The sequence below is a fragment of the Leopardus geoffroyi genome, chromosome A3, assembly GCF_018350155.1.
Source record: "Leopardus geoffroyi isolate Oge1 chromosome A3, O.geoffroyi_Oge1_pat1.0, whole genome shotgun sequence".
NCBI classification, from domain to species: domain Eukaryota; kingdom Metazoa; phylum Chordata; class Mammalia; order Carnivora; family Felidae; genus Leopardus; species Leopardus geoffroyi.
In genome coordinates this window covers 27,927,886-27,946,531 of record NC_059336.1, presented here as the reverse complement: position 1 = coordinate 27,946,531, position 18,646 = coordinate 27,927,886, and the positions used below count along the sequence as shown (strand labels likewise).

Here is an 18,646-nt window from a genome sequence, read left to right as displayed (position 1 = left end):
TCCCGATGAGGGGCCCTGAACCCAAGCCGGGGGTCAGGGCAGGCTTCTAGGAGGAGGCGGCCTGTGGGTTGAAACCCAAAGAGTGAGCAGTGGGGAACTCACCAGAAAACAGGAGGAGGACAGAAAGAGATTGGAGGTGGGAAGCCGGGTCACAGAGGTCACACAGGCCCTGGAGGGGTGGTGGGGTGGTGGGGAGCGATGCAGGGGCCCTGTCGTGGCATTACTCCTTACCCCGTTATACAGACAGAAACACAAGAGACCCAAATCAGAGCGAGGACAGGCCCACACCGTCCGGACTCCCTGTCCAGTGCTCTTCCCACTGCATCAGTGTGGGAATACCAGTGTCTTCCCTGGAACCTTCTGGAGCCTTGGGAAGGGGCCACTCTCCTGTCCGGCCCCGTGCCTCCCTACCAGCCCTTTGAGAGAAATATTAATATTTTGGAGTGAAACCACGCTCCTTTATTATACAAGGAAGTGGCCTTCTTTTTTTAGAGATGCAGACTAAAGTGCTGGAGGTGATGATTCACGATCTCTATAATTCACATTAAACCACCTCGAAAAGAAATGGAGGAAGCATTATGGAAAATGCCAGAGTTCATGTGGATGTCGGATATACAGTTCATAATGTTATCCTCTGTTTTTCTGTGTGTCTAAAATTACTCGACGTAGTTCAGCGTAAACCACTGAAAGAAAAACACGAGGGCAGACCCTGGGTGTGGCCACAGCTGTGAACGTGAATTGAGAAGGCTGGAAGGCAAGCTAGGAGAACATTCTGGACTGGGAAAACCAGGTCTGTGTGTGGGCCCCTGGGCAGTCCCTCCCCGTGTGGGGCCCCTTCCCCTGGGACACCCTGAGTCTCTGCCCCAGTGCTGCGTCTGGTGCTGTCATGGATTCGGCCACTGGGGGCTCTGCGCCCCATCCCCAGGACACCGACTCTCAGGCTGGGGGCCAGGCAGGAGGCCAACGGCTTCGCTGTCCCTGAGCCCCGAGAGGCCAGACCTGTCTGCCAGTGTCTGAACTGGGGAATGGACAGAAGGACGCAGCCCCATCTCACCCTTTCGATCTGGGCCTAGGCACCTGCCCTCTTGCACCATCTACCCCATTGGACTGGCTGGGAAACTGAGGCCCAGGCCTGACCTGGGTCCCCTGCTTTGGGGACCTGTACTCTTCTTAAGGACCCAAGACACATAATCCTACAGAAGGAAGAGGGCAGAGAAGGAGGCCCAGGGCACCAAAAGAGTCAGAAGCTGATGTCTGGCCCTCAGCAGGTCAGGGTCAGAGGCAGAGGGCAGGGGACGCGTCCCCGGCAGCGTGAGGTCTCTGTGTGAGGAAGTCAGTGCAGGCCGGGAGCCTCCAGCCCCTGTGGAGAGGGCTCTCCCGTCCCTAGCTGTGCCCCCTGCATCAGTACGGCCCCAGTCTCCCCAGCTCGGGGCCAGGGGATCCTCTCTCCCTGTTCAAGCAGGAACCTCAATGTCCCTGTCAGCCTGTCCCTCTCACTCACCCCCAAACCTGCGAAGTGCTCTCCTTAAGACCTCCCCTTCCATTCAGCCAGTCAACAAATCCCTTCCACATGCCAGGCACAAATTAGGCACCAGGACCTCCACCGTGAACAAAACAGACACAGTCCCTCCCCCCTCCCCCCTCCCCCCCTCCCCCCCACTGCTGAGCTGACACTGGTGGGAAATAGACACAAAGCAAGATGAGTCAACGAACACATAACACACCATCAAGGGCACAGTTAGCAAAGCTATCGAGGCACGAGGAGCTAGAAAGTGATGGTGACCAGACAATTCTAACTTAGGGTCACCTCTGAAGGGTGAGATTGAGCAGACACCTGAATAAAGTGAGGGAGGGGCCGTGGGGCTACCTGGGGAAAGAGGGCAAGTGCAAAGGCCCTGAGGCAGGGAATAGGTTTGCCACCTGAAGGGTTGGCAAGAAGACCAGTGTGGCTGGAGTGGAGCGTGCCAGCGAAGAGATACTGCGACAGCCACGCAGGACACGAAGGGGCTGGATGGGGGCGGTGGCAGTGGAGGGGTGCAGAGTGGCCCGATTCTGGATCTACTAAGGGATCAGCATGTGCCGTGTGGGAGCAAAAAGGAGTTGGGAGAGAAGATAGCACCTCCATTTTAGAGACCATGCTCCTTGCGGTATCCCCAGCGCATGGAACAGAGCCGATCTCAATCAGCAGTTACTGAAAGAGAAAAAGCAAATAAAGGGAGAAAGAGCCTCAGCCCGCCCACTCCTTCTGGCCTCCCAGCTACCGTTTTCCAGAACTGAAGGCGTCTTTCAGGGACTCCCCCATACCCTCCCACAGGATGCTGGGAGGCCATCCTCGGTATTCCTAGTTCCTAGGAATCATCATGCTGCCTTGGCTTGAAGACATTCCAGGTCGAGGCACTCCCCAAGTCCCCAGATTAGCTCATGCCATCCCTACTTACTGGATAGGAACTCTCTACTCCACCCGGGCTGGAGTTTCCACCATGCTTCACTCCTGGAATCCTGCCCTGGGCACCTTCCAGAAATCTGTTACCAAGAAAGCATCTGTCACACATACCTCTCCCAGCCCAGTTACTCCGGCCTGAGTAAAGGGCACGCTCACCTATGTGCCCCCATTCAGATGCCACCACAATTTCCTCCACTTGGGTTCTCCCTGTTCTTCACACAGGACAGAGCCCAGGAGAGAGAAAAGAGGTCCCAGATGTGCTCTGAGAACAGAGGAGGCCGTCACCTCCCTTGAGCTGCAGGTAAGACCTCTATTAATGCAACACAAAATGGCATTCGAGGTTTCTTTCAGTTCTTTTTCTTCATTTTTCTTTTTTTAAAGTAATTTTTTAATGTTAGGTTACACAACTAACAGGGTTTAGACCCCTAGAAAGTTAAAATATTTCAGTTAAAGCTAAACTCCTCTTGGATCACCCCCCATCACCCTTCCCATTCCCTGACCCCCTCCACACACACACCATTCCAAAGGCAACCATTGCTGCCAATTTGAAATTCATGCTTCTAGATTTTTCCTATGGATGTATATGTGATAAACACCACACACACACACACACACACACACACACACACACACCTAATGAATATGTGGCATTTATTTGTGGAAAAATTTTTCCACAGATGGAATTATGCCGTATTTATCCTGTGGCTTTTTTCTCCGCTCTGTTCTGGGCTCTTGAATTCAATTCACAGATAAGAGATCGTATTCACTCTGATGGGGCTGCACCACGCGACTGGCCCTTATAAACAGCAGATTGCTTTAGAGGCACTCTCAGAAGCTCCTCTCTCTAATCCCCTCGAAGCCTACGTCTCCTTTCCCCCCACTCTCCTTCCTTCCACCTCCCCGGCACGTACGCCCCGCGCACCCCCCAGAGAGAGGGTCCTAATTCCTCAGATGCCCCAGGAAGGTTCATCTTCGGAGGTTGTGGCGCCCTGCGCCCTCTGGTGGCTCCCGTGGGTAACTGCAGCGGCGCCTCCAACCCCCTCACCCATTCACCCCACGAACCGGTTCTGGAAGCCCTGCCCACCCACCACCTAGGCGTGAACCTTCCCGCGCCTGCCCTGGGGGCCCGGTGGCGGAGTAGCTGATCTCCGCTCTGGAAAGGCTCCTCGTGGAATGTGAGCGCCCTTGTGACCTGCCAGAAGAATGTACACGTTTGACGAGCCCCGGAGGGCAGCTCTTTGTGGGAAACTCGTGGTCCTCGTGCAGCGCCTTTGGAAGGCAATGAACTGGACGATCTCTCTCTCAGCACGTTGTAGTTCACTGCTGGGAGCGGATTCTGCAGGTATTGCCAGTGTTTGCGGCCGCAGCAAACGACAGGGGCCCAGCAACGGGGGTGGGCCAAATTCGTCCTGGGGCAGTCGGATAATGGAACACCTGTAGGCCTGTCCTTCCCCAGCCTGGGACTCTGTCCCTCTCAGGGTGCCTCTGCTGGCTCCCCCCACTCCGAAGCCTGCCCGCATTCGCCACTCCGGGTTCCCCTCGCCCTCTTTTTTTTTCCTACGGACTAACACACTAATGTCCTCACTTCCTACATTTATTGTCCCTTCGCTTCACTAGAAGGTCAGCTCTCCAAAGACCAGGGCTTCGTCTGTCTCCTCTGTTCAATTTTATGTCCCAAGCATCTCTCCCAGTGCCTGACATTGTTGGTGTAACCGAATGAGGGAACCAAGGCCCCGTGGGCCCCCAAGCCGAACACGGAGACCGGGTTTGCAGTGAAGAAGATTTTAATTTGCAAGGCCACCTAACCGGGAGATGGGGGTGGGGGTGGGATCTCAAATCTGCCTGCCCTGAAAAAGGGGTCTGGAGGCTTTCCCGGATGTTAGGGAGAGCCTGCACCAATGTGATTGGAAGCTACAAAGGGGGAGGTAAAGTTGAGGGCGTTGTTGATCCGCGCAGGCGCAGTCCATCAGGACGCTCCTTAGGTCGCGGGCCGCTCAGTGCCTGGAAAGCCACTTACACAAATGTCTTGTGAGTTGCGCATCAGAGAGAGTTCATCTATGAGAGGCGGTGACAAGGCCCCATGGTATATTCCCTAGGCTAATTGCCCTTTAGAAGCAGGCAGTCTGTTGTGGAAAGAAACAGGCTTTGGGTTACAGTTCGCTTCCCTCTACTCTGAACGCAGGACAACAATAACTTAGCCTTGTTTTCAGATCAGAAGCGGAGACTTTATTGGAAAGCGCCGGTTTCACTGGCACTTAATAAAAGTTGCTCAGTGACTGAAGCCACTGAATGAGGGTCTGGATGTGCAGGCTATAGCAAGATCTCTGAGATACTTGGTAGAAAAGGCAAGCCTCAGAAAGCAGTCGGCCGTATGCCCCACTCTGTAAAGAATGCGGGTGGGACATTTTCCGTAAACCTAAAATTGCTCCCACAAAAGATACTACCAGTCTTTTTTTTTTTTTTTTTTTAAGTTTACTTATTTATTTTGAGAGGAAGAGAGTGGGGAGGGGCAGAGAAGGAGAGACAGAATCTCAAGTAGGCTCCACACTGTCAGCACAGAGCCCAACAGGGGGGTCGAACTCACCAACCGTGAGATCCTGACCTGAGCCGAAGTCGGAAGCACAACTGACTGAGCCACCCACCCAGGTGCCCCTATAATAGTAAGTCTTTTTTTTTTTTTTTTTAAGTTGGTTTATTTTTGAGAGAGAGGGAGAGCGCGTGCACGCATGCGTGGGGGGAGGGGCAGAGAGAGAGGAAGACACAGAATCCAAGCAGGAGCCAGGCTCTGAGCTGTCAGCACAGAGCCCGACTCCGGGCTCGATCTCACAAACCACGAGATCATGACCTGAGCTGAAGTCCGATGCTAAACTGACTGAGCCACCCAGGCGCCCCAATAACAGTCTTAATTAAACAACCGAGGCTGTAAAAATATCTGGAGATGACAAGGAAAGGGAGAATATTTTGGTTGGGGTTCATCCATTCGTGCATGTGAAAGAGGGGCTTCAGTTGTCTCCGTCCTGACCTCAGACTTTTCACTAGGGTTCTTTCCAGCTGGTCTCTGCCAGGTGGGCAGAGCATCCCCTGCTGGGAACAGAAACTGTCCCCTCCAGCCACAAGGACACCCTGAGCTAGCAGGAGGAGGAGCGATTTGACCTTCACTGCCCACCTGCAGGGATCCACCCCCTTTGTCCCGCACCTTCCTCATATAGACCTGGAAGTATTTTCGGCACTTTGGAAACTGTCTTTGACACATTCGTCCTCTGTCTTTCCGGTGTTGGCCTTGCTGAAATCAATTCCTTTCTTGTTTCACCTCTACTCGTCTCTCTGCCTCTGGATTTTATCGACAGCCCGTGTGGCAGAACCGGATCTGTTTTGCACCCCCGTGCCCTGGCTACATATGCAACAAACATTTATTAAGCTCCCAATGTATAGTGGTTATATTAGAAACAGATATCTGGAAAGGTTTCTTTGGAGGAGATAACATTCGAGATTGGCTTTGAAATTACAGATAGGGTTGTGCCAGAGATGGGACAGAAAGGGTATTCTAATAGAAGAATTCATATGGAAATTTTGGTGGCTTCGATGTACTATAAATACTTAGAGAATGGTAAGCAGTTCTGGCTACATATAAGAAAGAGCAAGTGATAAAATTGTCAAGGTTTATTGGTCCCAGCTGAGAAGGGACAGAAATGTGAGGCATGGGCATTTTTCTTAATTTAGCGAGCAAGAGGGAGTCCTTGAAGGTTGATAATATAGACATTAAAAATTTTTTTTTTTACATTTATTTATTTTTGAGAGACAGAGCACAAGCGGAGGAGGGGCAGAGAGAGAGAGAGAGAGAGAGAGAGAGAATCAGAAACAGGCTCCAGGCTCTGAGCCATCAGCACAGAGCCCGACGCGGGGCTCGAACTCACAGACCACGAGATCGTGACCTGAGCGGAAGTCGGACGCTTAAACCGACTGAGCCACCCAGGTGCCCCTGAAGATATTTTTAAATGGAAAACAAAAATACCCTAAGAGGCCCCAATGGTGTGGCAGGAAGTGAAACCACACCAGCAGGGATGCGGATCCAACTGAAGGGAGAATGGTTGGAGTCAGAAAGGAGCATCAGAGGAGGGGACAGGAGCAGCGTCCCGGTGGAGGCCCCCCAGGAAGCACATTCTTGTGTCCTCCAACCCAAATGGTTCCTTAGCCCCTGCCAGCCGAGAGGGGGAGGGGAGTCTGCTCACCTCTCCTCCCAAGCTTTTGCCTGGAGAGTGATTGCTCTCTTGAGCAATTGAATGTCTCCGAGAACACAGCAAAAAGCAGGTCAGAATTCCCAGCAGAAGTCAACAGGCAATGACAAACGTACAAGCCCCAAGCCCTGGGCCATACGTTCCCCACCCCACCCGGCCCCACCCCCCACTCCAGCCATCCGGGCGTGTGAGTTGGGTTCGAATATGACCTCACGCTTACCAGCCAGGACACCTTGAGCCAGTCGCTGAACCTCTTTGGAGTCTCAGCTTCCCCACCTGTAAAGTAGGAAATAAAAGCATTGCCTGCCCGCGACCTAGGATCCCTGAAAGGTTTCATCAGATACGAACGACTGCACTATGGCAGAGCGGTTATTTGTCGGTCGTGATTTTGCTTGGCTCTTGACTTCTCGGGGCCTCTGTTTCCTCATCTGTAAAGTGGGATTGCGATGGTAGCCCCGCCTCAAAAGGCTGTGAAGAGTAGATACACGGAATCATGTCAAGCTCGGTGCCTGGCACAGAGGCAGCACACACTGCCTGTCAGGATTTCTGCCCCATGAGGAGGGCGCTGTTAACACCCCCACTTTCCAAGTGACTTGCTTAAACTCCACTATTCGCACCAGGAGTTTGGGCTCCAGGGAGCCCTGCCCCTGGAGTGACAGGAATTACGGTGGCCCTGGGGCAAGGCCAGAGGCAGCCTGGGCAGGTCTTCTGCCTTCTCGGGGTCAACCCTCATAAAATGTGGATGGCGGTAAGCGCCCGAGAATGTGAGCCCTTTGCTGCGCCCGCGGGGTCATCGGGATCTTCAGGATCAGGGTGGCCGGGCCGGGCTCCAGACACACAGTAGGCTCTTGGTGCAGCCGACAGCCCCGCCCCCCTCCCCCCCCCGCCCCTCCCCCTCCCCCTCCGCTGGGCTGGGCGGGGCAGGTTAATACTAACCCGGCCGCCTCCGCCCCTCCCAGCCAGAGTCACTTGGGACCGGGACCTGCAGGTAAGCCGGCAGAAACTGGGCGGCTCGGGCCTCTGAGGGCACGGCTGCCTCTACCGAGGGCCGGCTGACACGGGACCCTGAGCGGGGGGGGGGGGGGCACTTATCCGGGGACAGCCAGTGGCCTGTAGCTTCCCCCCCCCCCCCCCCCCCCAGTTTCAGACTGCTGGGTTGGAGGCCAGAGGGATAGGAGGAACGAAGGGCTTCTCCCTCTGCGGTCCGTCGGAGCCGGGAGCCCAGCTGGGACGCCCGGTGGACTCCAGCCCCCTCCTCCCCGGGCCAAAAGACTGGGCCCCCCCACCGACCTCTGCCCGGCTGCATGAACACGCCGCTGGGGAAGTCTAGACGGCCATTCCTGCCAGGTTGCGCTGGAGCCTCACCAGCCTGGCAGGAGGGCTGGGGGTTGGGATGAGCACGGAGGGGAGGCTGCTTGACCAAGGTCAGCCTCTTGGGAGGCCCCGAGGAGGAGGAGGAGGAGGAGGAGGAGGAGGAAGGGAGCTGGAAGTCTCTGCCAGCCGGCCTGCTGGGCTCCCATTATCTCCTCCCTTCCTCCCTGTCAGCCAAGTCCCACAGAACAGGCCCATCCCCGCCCCCTTTCTTAGATGGAAAAACCAGGCCCCAGAAAGGGTGAGCAGCTGGCCTGAGGACACACAGCGGGTGAGCACAGGCCCTGACGCCCACCACAACCTGAGATGGGGGGGATGGGGGGGGGACACGGTGTGGGCAAGCACCGCCAGGGCCTTTCCCTCCTGGTGGGGCAGAGGGTGGCCCAGCCACACACTGAGGGTACACTGGCCCCCTACCCCCACCCCCTGCACCCCCCTGGGCCTAGGACTCTCAGCTTCCGCTGCAAAACTTTGAAGGAAAGAGACCTCTTGGGGGGGGGGGGGAGGGGGACACTCCTGGCTTCTGTACCTCTGTGCCCACGTGTCATGGAGGGGACTGAGCCTGAAGAGTCTCATTCAAAGCCTTGGGGTTCTGTTCTCCCACAGTCGCTGATGGGGCCCCAGGAAGTAGCCAGGCCTTGGAGTCTGTCTCAGGTTCTAACAGGCTGGCACCCCGTTTCTCCCCGGCCCGGCCCACGCGGTGGGGAGGCCCGGGGGCGAGTGGAAAGGGATCCTGCTCAGTGTGGCCCCTGCCACATCTTCACGATCCCCCTGCCTCCGGGGCTCTGCTCAGGCCGTGACGGTCAGACGCGCCTCGGTTCAAACCCCAGCTCCCAGCTGACCCCGCTGGGTGACCCCGGGCACATTACTTTGCTCTTCTGAGCCACGGTTAACTCATTTATGAAGTGGGGGGGTGGTCATCCTGCCTACCTCGGGATTGTGGAGAGGATTTGATGGAGACTGTGTGTAAAGCACTTGGCCAGTAGATGATGGCTGTTGTTACGGTTCTCATTACTGTTATCATTACTGTCTCTTTTTGCCTGGATTCCTCCACCAGCTTCCTGATAATTAACCTATTTGGCAGGTCTCGTTCCTACACCTGCCCCGGCCCCACATGACTCTCTTCACAACAGCCAGCGTGATTAGGGTAAAACGAAATTACAGCCGGTCCTCCCTCTGCCCAGGAAGGGAGACTTGGGCTCAGAGAAAACACCTAAACTCTTGCCTCCAGGGCCCTGTGTGACCTGCCCATCTCCTCCCACACTGGCCTCCTGGTTCTCCCAACACCCAGAGCTGTTTCTGGGACCTGGCAGGTGAGGCCCCACCCCAGGGCCTTTGCACTTGCTGTGCCCGCCCCCTGCACTGCTCTCCCCTGGCAGCGCTCACTCTCACATTTCCTTCATGTTCCCCCTGACAATCCCGGATAGGAATGCCGCCCTCCCAGCTCTGCTCCCCTCCCACAGCCCTCATCACTGCTGACTTGCTCAGTGTTTCACAGCAAGTGCCCAGTAAATACTGGTTGAATGAACGCACCGCACTGCAAGGTCACTATAAGAAAAAGAGAAAAGAGAGATAAGGGCTTTTAAAAAATTCCCCAGCATACTCCCTCTGAGCCACTCCTTAGTACTCTGAAACAACAGGGTACTCTGCACGTGCAGTTCCCTCTGCCTAGGACATTCTCCCCGACTCCGCCCCTGACTCATTTCACTGATGGCCACACCCCCCATCAGTGTCTCCCGGTATGTGCTGAAAGTAGGCCAGGGCAGGAGAGCGACGCAGGAGATGGGTTAGGCTGGGCCATTCCACCATCATAACTGCTTTCTGGCCAAGAGAAGAGACTTGTGGGACTAAATCACTTCCCTCAAATTACAGAACCCAGAGAACTCGGCTCTGGGGTGTAGGGATTCAGTCTTTCGGTGCGTAGAACCTAGTGCACATGAATGAAATTCAGGCTCCTTACCTGCCTATCTGCTCTCATCTCCCCATCAAGCCCACTGCTCCAGCCGCACTGGCCCAGGCTCATTCCTGCCCCCAGGACATTTGCACAAGCTGTTCCCTCTGCCTATATTTTCTTTGGGTTTCTTTATTCTTTTTTTTTTTTTTTTAACACATTTTTTTCTTTAAATCCAAGTTAGTTAAACATACAGTACAATGATGATTTCAGGAATAGAATTTCGTGATTTTTGCACTTAATGGAAAAACTGATATATTTGATTTTATATCTGTTATATATATTTAACGATTCTTTCAAAAAATTAAATCCAAGTGAGTCAACACAGTGTGATAACGATTTCAGGAATAGAATTTTGTGATTTTACACTTAATATTCTACTTTTCATTTAAAAACTATTTAAATATTTGATCCAGCTGGAATTCCTTTCTCAGGCGTCGGGAATAGGAAGTAAGAAGGAGATCTAGCTTTGTTTCTTTTTCCCAAAGGAGTACCATAGCAAGTCAGATTTTCTGACTGGTTCTATGCAGGAAAACCACAGGTGTGAATGAACGTGTAGCTGGACAGCTTGCTGAACTCTCTCGTTATTTTAATAGCTTTTCAGATGATACAAGTAACCATCTTTCTTTAGCAAATCCACCTCCTGCCTTTAATTATTGACTTCTTTCCTCTTTATTAGAAATATCGTTTATTGCCTCCTCTATATCCTTTGTTTATTTTACACTACCTTCTGCGGTCAAGGCCCAGAGCAGTGAATCAACACCGCACCGTCGACCGTTGACTGTTTCTGTCCGTTTCTGCTGGCGTGTCTGAGACTCTGGGGGAATGTTACTCAGAATACAGACGTTTGCTACTGTTTTGACTCCGCTGTGGAGTGCAGTACCTATCAATATGAAATGACTCAGCGGCTTAATTTATACTCTTGGCATCAAATCCCATATTAAGGCTCTTTGTTTTCTCTCTCTCTCTCTCTCTCTCTCTCTTTCTCCCTCCATTCATCCATCTCTTTGCATTTCTCTGGAAGATGTTTGCCCCCGAGTTTACTCGTAACTTGTCAATGCCTCTTTAAGGTGTATTTCAACAACCAACGTTTGGTTTTGGTTTTTGATCAAATTCCCGTTAGGGCAAGACCAGAGCTTCTGAGTTGGGACATTCAGAATAAAGGAGATAAATGTTAGTTTCTGGCTACTATAACCAGTCTGATATATCCTTGAACATCTATGTCTGTCCGCTTGGCCACTGTTTTGCTATATATAATGTGAGTAGCTTAAACAAGAGGAAAGCTTACTTACAATGTAAACAACACTGAACAAACAAAATAGTTCAGTGGCAGGCAGAACAGGACTGGTTCTGCAGCTTTGTGCCACAAAGTCTTGAAGTCTAGTCTCCCTCTAGCCCCCACACCATCCCTCTTGGTGCAAAACGGCTGCTGGAGTTCTGGGCATCACACCCGAATTCCAGACAGCAGGATGGAGGAAAAGCAGGAAGGTACACCCCCTCATCTTTAAGGAGACTTCTCAAAGTTCTCACAGCCTCATCGGTCTGGCCTCGATTAGATGGCCATGCACCGCTGCAAGGGAGGCTGAGAAGTATACCCTTGTAGCTTTTTGTTTTTTAATTTCTAACGTTTATTTATTTTTGAGAGAGAGACAGAGTGTGAGCAGGGGAGGGGCAGAGAGAGAGGGAGACCCAGAATCCGAAGCAGGCTCCAGGCTCCCAGCTCTGTCAGCACAGAGCCCGACGCGGGGCTCGAACCCACGAACCATGAGATCATGACCTGAGCCGAAGTCAGACGCTCAGCCCACTGAGCCACCCAGGCGCCCCTGTACTCTTGTAGCTTGGTGGCTGTTTGCCCAACCGAAAATCTGGTCTCTGTAACAACAAAAGAAGAAAGGAAAAGGGACTCATGGGAGGCAGCAGCCATTTGCCTTGGAGTATCATTCAACCTCTCCCTGTTTGTCCTTCCATATCAGTTCACCGATCGTAGACAGAATTCTGCCTGAGTTGGTGTAGGGCAGCTTTGTCGCAGTGAGATTCTGCCCGTCCTGGACCACATTCTGGTCTCAGGTGGGAGTGAGCGGCCGAGAAGCTGGGCACAACAGACCCGTGAGAGAGGTCCTCTCCAGGCGACAGCTGCCTGGAGCTTCTCTCCGTGGGTCCTCTCGGCTTGCCTCGAGCCAGGCCTGTTCCAGGCTGTTAGGCTGGCCTCAGCAGGTGAGAGGCCAGAGCTTAAGCCACCTGCCTCAGGCCTCCAGAAAGGAGGTGGTGGGGTGGGACGGAAAGCAGGTCGGACTGCCCTCTGCTCCAGGATTGGCTTCCCTCAGTGGAGGAAGGAAGGAGAGAGTTCATCTGGGGCCCGAGAGTCAGATCTGTGTGTGGGAACCCGGAAAGGAGCCGCTGAGGTGTGGGGAATTTCCCCGGGTGAGGCATGGCCACAGAGATGCTTCTGCCCCTTCTAGAAGAACAAGAAAGACTGACATGTGAAGAGGGAGGGACTGAGGGATCAGGCCTGGGTTCCCATGGGGGTTAGGAGGCCAAATGCTGCAGGAGACAAGCTCCAAATCCCACCTCCCCGGACCCCGCCCATCCACAAAAGGAGGTGACTGGCCCAATCAACATTTCTCTCCGAAATGGTGCCTATGCCCTTACTGGGCCTCAGGCACTGTTTAAGACGCATTAACTCATTAACATATTTGCATCTCATTCCAACGATGAGGTCAGGACGGTCACTGTCCTCGATTCCCTTTTTTTTTTCTTTTCTCCTTTTCTTTTCTTTCCTTTTTCTTTGAAGAGGGTGCTTGGTTTGTTGTTTGCTTGCTTTGATGCAATAGCGGTGCGATTCAATGTGTCAAACTTCTCTCTGGCGGCCTCTGGAATGACGAGCCACTGTTAGGGAGGCTTTCCCCTCTGGAAAGGTTAGCCCTCAAAGAATGCGTCCGTTTTCCTATCACGAAGAGCCAACTCGTTCAGGAGAAGGGGAAAGATCAGGAAACACCTGGGCTCCACGGCACTGTCTCGTCACCGATGGCGACCCTGACGTCTCGCTCACCTCATGTTTTTCTCCGGCAGCCCCGCCGCAGGCCGATCCGGGAGGTGGCGGCTTCGTTCGGCACGGGGCAGACATCGCCATGCCCCTCCTGATACACCTGCTGGTCTGCACCTTCGGGCTGGGCTCCTGGGTGGCCATCAACGGGCTCTGGGTCGAGCTGCCCCTGCTGGTGACGGAGCTGCCCGAGGGGTGGTATCTCCCCTCCTACCTCACGGTGATCATCCAGCTGGCCAACATCGGCCCCCTCCTGGTCACCCTGCTCCATCACTTCCAGCCTGGCTGCCTCTCGGAGGTGCCCGTCATCTTTACCGTGCTGGGCGTGGGCACCGTCACCTGTACCCTCTTCGCCTTCCTCTGGAATGTCACTCCCTGGGTGCTGGACGGCCCCCACAGCATCGCCTTCATGGTCCTCACCTTCTTCCTGGCCCTGGTGGACTGCACCTCGTCGGTCACCTTCCTGCCCTTCATGAGCCGGCTGCCCGCCCACTACCTCACCACCTTCTTCGTGGGCGAAGGGCTCAGCGGCCTCCTGCCTGCGCTGGTGGCTCTTGCCCAGGGCTCGGGTCTCACTACCTGTGTCAATGTCACTAAGCCGTTAGAAACCACCCCAAGCGCCGAGACCACCAGGAAGACTGTCTTCCCCCAGGTACCCGACATTTCCCATGGCCGCGCTCTGTGACCGATCACAGACCGGGCCGCGCGGGGGGGCTCGTGCTTCCTAGATGCTGGGCAGACCGCTGTCCTTGACCCGGCTGCGTTCTCGCATCACCTGCCCCCGGGGGAGCTCACTTTCAGAGCTTTTTGCGTTCCTAGCTTGCAAAATCGGGACTGTGAACGTGTATTTCCTCAAAATTCCCTGGGTGATGCTAAGGTACGGCCAGGGCCAAGAACCGTAGGCTTTAGCCACGGCTTCGTGTTGTTTCACATGTCAGACTTAGACACCTCACACGCACCCGGTGTTGCCCAAACCACAGCAGTTCATCACCGGGCGCAGACCAGTGGCCCCAGGCGGCCGTACCCTGCAAGCGTTTGACTTTGACTGTTTGACTTGGTTGAAGACATTTAAACGTTTGAAATGTCCCACACGTAAATCTAGGTGTCCATGGGTTATCTCTTGAAAAGCGATTTGGCCGTGGGGCGCCAGGCGGGCTCAGTCGGTAGGGCACGCGACTCCTGATCTCCGGGTTGTGAGTTCGAGCCCCACGTTGGGCCTGGAGAGGACTTAAAAGCTTTAAAAGAAAAAGCGAGAGAGGGATTGGGCCACACCAGGCCACCTTCCCACAGGGCGACTTTGGGTGACGCTGCCCCTCCTCAGAACACATCTGTGGCTGGCAGCCCTTGGCAGGCGGTAGTGTGGGAAAAGGCGGAGCTCCTAAGTCAGAAAGAATCAAGTGGACTCATGTGGACTGGTTTTGCCACGCACTCCCTATGGCCCTCGGGTAAGACAGACCGTTCTGACCCAGGCAAAGGGCTGGTCCCCAGGGAGCCGTCAGACCTCGTGAGCAGTTATTTATCATTACCTTAGGAGTTATGTGTTATGTCATTCATCCCTTATTAACAATGCATGCTATTTATTGTACGTTATTATTAACATTGTTGTTACCTGTGCCCTGACATCCCCCGCGGATCCGACTGAGCCTTGTTGTGTCTTTCCCCAGGGAGCTAACAGCACTTCTGCGTCTGACCTTGCCGGGACGGCACATTCCGCGGTCCATCTGGAAAGTCGCCACCTGCCGGCCAACTTCTCGCCTTTGGTCTTCTTCCTCCTCCTCTCCTTCATGATGGCCTGCTGCCTGGCCGCTTTCTTTGTCCTCCAGCGGCAGCCCAGACCCAGGGAATCTTCCATAGAAGACCTCCTCACCTCCCAGGTCACCCTCCACTCCATCCGGCCACGGGAAGGGGAGGACCTGGGCCCCCCAGGGCCAAGGGACAACAGCAAGGCCCAGGGGCATCCAGAGGAGAAAACGGCCCCCCACCACCCAGCCCACCTGACCTTCATCTACATCCTGGTGGCCTTTGTAAACGCGCTCACCAACGGCGTGCTGCCCTCCGTGCAGACCTACTCCTGCCTGTCCTACGGCCCCATTGCCTACCACCTGTCTGCCACCCTCAGCTCCATGGCCAACCCTCTTGCCTGCTTCCTCTCCATGTTCCTGCCTCACAGGTCCGTCCCACCTGGTCCTGGGGAACTCTTGTTGGGGCAAATTTCGTTCCAGAAGTCAGGATTCCAAACCCCACCTATCAGGCTCTACGTATAGTGGTTAAGAACACAGTTTCTAGGGCTTGACGGCCTGGGTTCAGATCCCAACTCCGTCACGTCCTAGCTTCTGTGATCCTGGATAAGTCACTCCGCTTCCCTGTGCCTCAAGGGTACTTATCTGCAAAATGGGGGTGATAATAGTTCTACCTCCTAGGGTGGCCGGGAGCATAAGAGAAGCTAATTTTGTAAAGATTTTAGAGCAGTGCCTGCACATGGCAGGTCCAATGTAAGTGCTGACTTGCCTTGACATTGGCCCTTGAGAAGGAATGGGCAGGCAGGAGCTGAGGTTCCCATGTACAAATAGAAGCCCCGGGGCTCAGAGAAAGGGTCTAATTCCCAGGATTTCAGCCCTGTTCTCCTGCCTCCAGCTCCTGCTGGCTCCTTTACAGCTGCAGTTCTGGAAGAATGGCTAGGCAAGTTGATAAAATGCAGATTAAGCCAGTCTAGATTGGGGCTTGAGATTGCCAAATTTAGTCAAGCAACCTCGGTGGTTCCACCATGGGGGGTTCAGACGTCGGTAGGAGACACAGGCTTTGGAGTCAGGGAACTTTAGAGTCCCACAACCTCCCACCCACCACTCCGCCCTGCCCATCCTGGCGGTCCTCTCCGACCTGCTCACACCCACCTCCCTCGGCCCAGGAAGAAGGGAGAATGGGAATAGCGTCAGAAAAGGTCAGATTGCCAGAGAGCTGAACGTCCTCCCTTAGGGCTTACAACTGTGGCGGGAGACTGGAGATTTCTGATGAAGCAGGAGCAGAAGCCACAGATCTGCGGGATGTGAGACACCCAGAATGTTAGAAATACCGAATCTGAAAGCCAGGGGCTCCAAGAATCTTCCAGCAGAAAGTGTCCTCAGAGGCAGGGGCAGACCCTCCGCTCTCACTCAGGACCACAGACGGGTCTTGGTGTCGTGAAGAGCGTAGGCAGGGAGGTCGCAGGGGCGACGACCTCAAACGAAGGATGGTGTCCTCAGTTGTCACACCCAGAGCCTACCTGGAAGGCCACCAGGGCCTCTAGATCAGGCCAACCACACGTTGTAGACCAGGGTAGATGAAGCCGGAAGGGAAGGGGTCAGCTGAGGTCTCACAACACCCCCTGCTGTGCCAGTGCTGTGATCAAAGCCACCTTCTAGTGGGCCGGCTTCCTGGCCCAGGTTGGGAATGTTGCAGGAGGAAATGACAGCAGATAAAATACCGGGCGGGGCCCAGGGCCAGGCCCGGCACACTCTGCCCCACAGGCCCCCACAGGCCTGCGACACTCATCTCCTAGGGGAGGAGACGGGCTCAGAGACCAGTCTTACAGCTCAAGTGGGAAGTGGGATCCGAAATCAGGTCCCTGTAGCACCAGAGTCCATTCTGTTTCCCCTGCTGTTAACGTTCAGGGTGACTTAGGCCAGTCTTGCCCCTCAGGAACCTCACTGACCCCCTTGAGCCAGGTGGCCTGGAAGTTTCCACGTGGATCTGACCTCTAACCCCGGAGACGCTGACCTTCCCCCCCCCCCCCCCCGGGGTGGAGGCGGCAGGGGTCAGGCTTGCCATCTCTTCCATCCTTCCCCCCTACTCTGCCCTAGGTCTCTGCCATTCCTGGGCGTCCTCACAGTGCTCGGGACTGGCTTCGGGGCCTACAACATGGCCATGGCCGTGATGAGCCCCTGCCCCCTCATGCAGGGCCACTGGGGTGGAGAAGTCCTCATTGTAAGTACCTGGCCTGTGGAGCTGCTCCCCACCCCACCCCCCTCCCACCACCCCCCACCACCCCCCCTCCCCCGCCTCACCTAGCCAAGGCCCTTTCCACTGACCAAAGGCTTTGGGCCTGCTCCCCGAGGAAGCCCCAGGTGGGGTTGGGCAGGGGAGGGATGCTTCTCATTTGGGAACAGAGGCTTAGGAAGGTGAGGTGGCTGGTCCAAGGTGACAGTCCAGCCTCTCCCCTGAATGCCGCACCCTTCCTGCCATGTGGACGGCCATGCGTCTGTCAGCAGTGGCCTTCTCCCAGACGCCCTTGACTTGGTTATGGGGGGACATAAAGGCTATTGGGTTCTCCTTTGCCCTGGGCATGTGTGTCAAGTCAGGGGGCCCCCTTAGCCCTAGAGGGTCACCCCCAAAGGCTCTACTCAACTCGGAGGTTATTCCCTGGGGTTCCCTTAGGCCCGTTAGGTCGCCCTACAAGCACCCTTCTCCCCTGCCCTGTACCCACAGGTGGCCTCCTGGGTGCTGTTCATCGGCTGCCTGAGCTACGTCAAGGTGATGCTGGGCGTGATCCTGCGTGACCGCAGCCGCAGCGCCCTCTTGTGGTGTGGGGCGGCGGTGCAGCTGGGCTCCCTCCTCGGGGCTGTGCTCATGTTCCCGCTGGTCAACGTGTTCAGGCTCTTCTCGTCCGCCGACTTCTGCAGCCTGCAGTGCCCCACCTAGGACTCCTGGCGCGGTCCGTTACATGACCCTGACCCGCTCCCGTTACTAACACTGGAAACCTGGGCAAGGCACGCAGCCCAGGCCACAGGGCAAGTGGCGGGGAGCCGGGGGGCAGAGCCCGAGTCCCTACACATCCACGCAGACTCCGCTCCGGAGCGGGGGAGAAAGCCACGGGCCTCCCACGGGGCCTGGAAAGGCAAAGCACAGCCCTGCCCCCAATGCTGGGTCGCGGTGCCTGCAGTTCCGTTTCAGAACTCCCGCGGGCTCTTGAGCGACGGCGGATTTGCAGCACCCGGCCGGAGGCAGGCTCAGGGGTGTCCGAAGGGGAACCGCAGAGAGGGCGAGCCAGCCCTCACAAGCGGTGTGACGTCACTTATTTCTCTGTGCCTCAGTTTCCTAAAATGGGGACCATGATAAATAGCACCTACCTCACAGGCGGAGCACAGGGATAAAGGGAAGAAGCGCCCAGCATTGGCCATTTCCTGACCTGACGCCCAAGGGAAGTTAAGTGCACATCAACACAACGGAGAAGTGGCCAGGAGGGTTGAGAGACGACCCCTGCCCGGTGTCCTTTTCCCTATTATTCTCACAGAGGAGCTTGTAAAAGGACCCCTGGCTAATGGTGGGATCTTGGGGCATCTTGACTCCCCAGTTCCCAATGTGGATGGACACTGTGCCCCACATACCCTTCCTGTCACCGCTCCTGACTCAAGAAGTCCGGCTTCTTGGAAAGCAAGTGACCTTCTAGGAGGCAGAGACATGGGGGGGTGGGGGCTATGCCAAACCTCTCAAGTGAGTCCCCTCCCCTCCCCCAGCCACCAAGGCTGAGAACTGGACCCGAGAACCCTGGGAAGCAGCTCTCTCAGCTGGGGAGGAGTGCATCAGCTACCCGCTTATTATTTTGTTTTCTTTTTTCTTTTTTTAGAGAG

The 18,646-nt window shown here is 55.2% G+C and overlaps 2 protein-coding genes across 6 annotated transcripts in view; one reads left to right on the top strand and one right to left on the bottom strand.

Annotated features, from left to right (window-relative positions):
- Positions 1-18,646, bottom strand: part of FAM110A (family with sequence similarity 110 member A) — a 147,485-nt gene that overhangs the window by 37,226 nt on the left and 91,613 nt on the right. The window contains exons 3-4 of one of the 4 annotated variants that reach the window (XR_006703273.1): positions 6,899-6,954; positions 3,342-4,566 (exon numbers count right to left, since the gene is read on the bottom strand). The exons of 1 other annotated variant lie outside the window; for it this stretch is intronic. The gene's annotated coding sequence lies outside the window, so the exon portion shown is untranslated. Of the gene's footprint in view, positions 1-3,341; positions 4,567-5,370; positions 6,180-6,898; positions 6,955-18,646 lie in introns of those variants that run through there. 2 more of the 4 variants (XR_006703274.1, XM_045445035.1) reach the window with 2 other exon arrangements.
- On the top strand, positions 2,658-18,567 carry SLC52A3 (solute carrier family 52 member 3). 2 transcript variants are annotated; one of them, XM_045445028.1, is made up of 6 exons: positions 2,658-2,744; positions 8,224-8,320; positions 13,070-13,695; positions 14,708-15,213; positions 16,880-17,003; positions 17,505-18,567. In XM_045445028.1, exons 3-6 carry the CDS (start codon positions 13,129-13,131, stop codon positions 17,715-17,717), a joined length of 1,410 nt encoding a protein of 469 aa, XP_045300984.1. In that variant the 5' UTR covers positions 2,658-2,744; positions 8,224-8,320; positions 13,070-13,128; the 3' UTR covers positions 17,718-18,567. The 2 variants fall into 2 exon arrangements, with proteins under 2 accessions (XP_045300984.1, XP_045300983.1); XM_045445027.1 differs by lacking the exon at positions 2,658-2,744 and adding an exon at positions 7,614-7,666.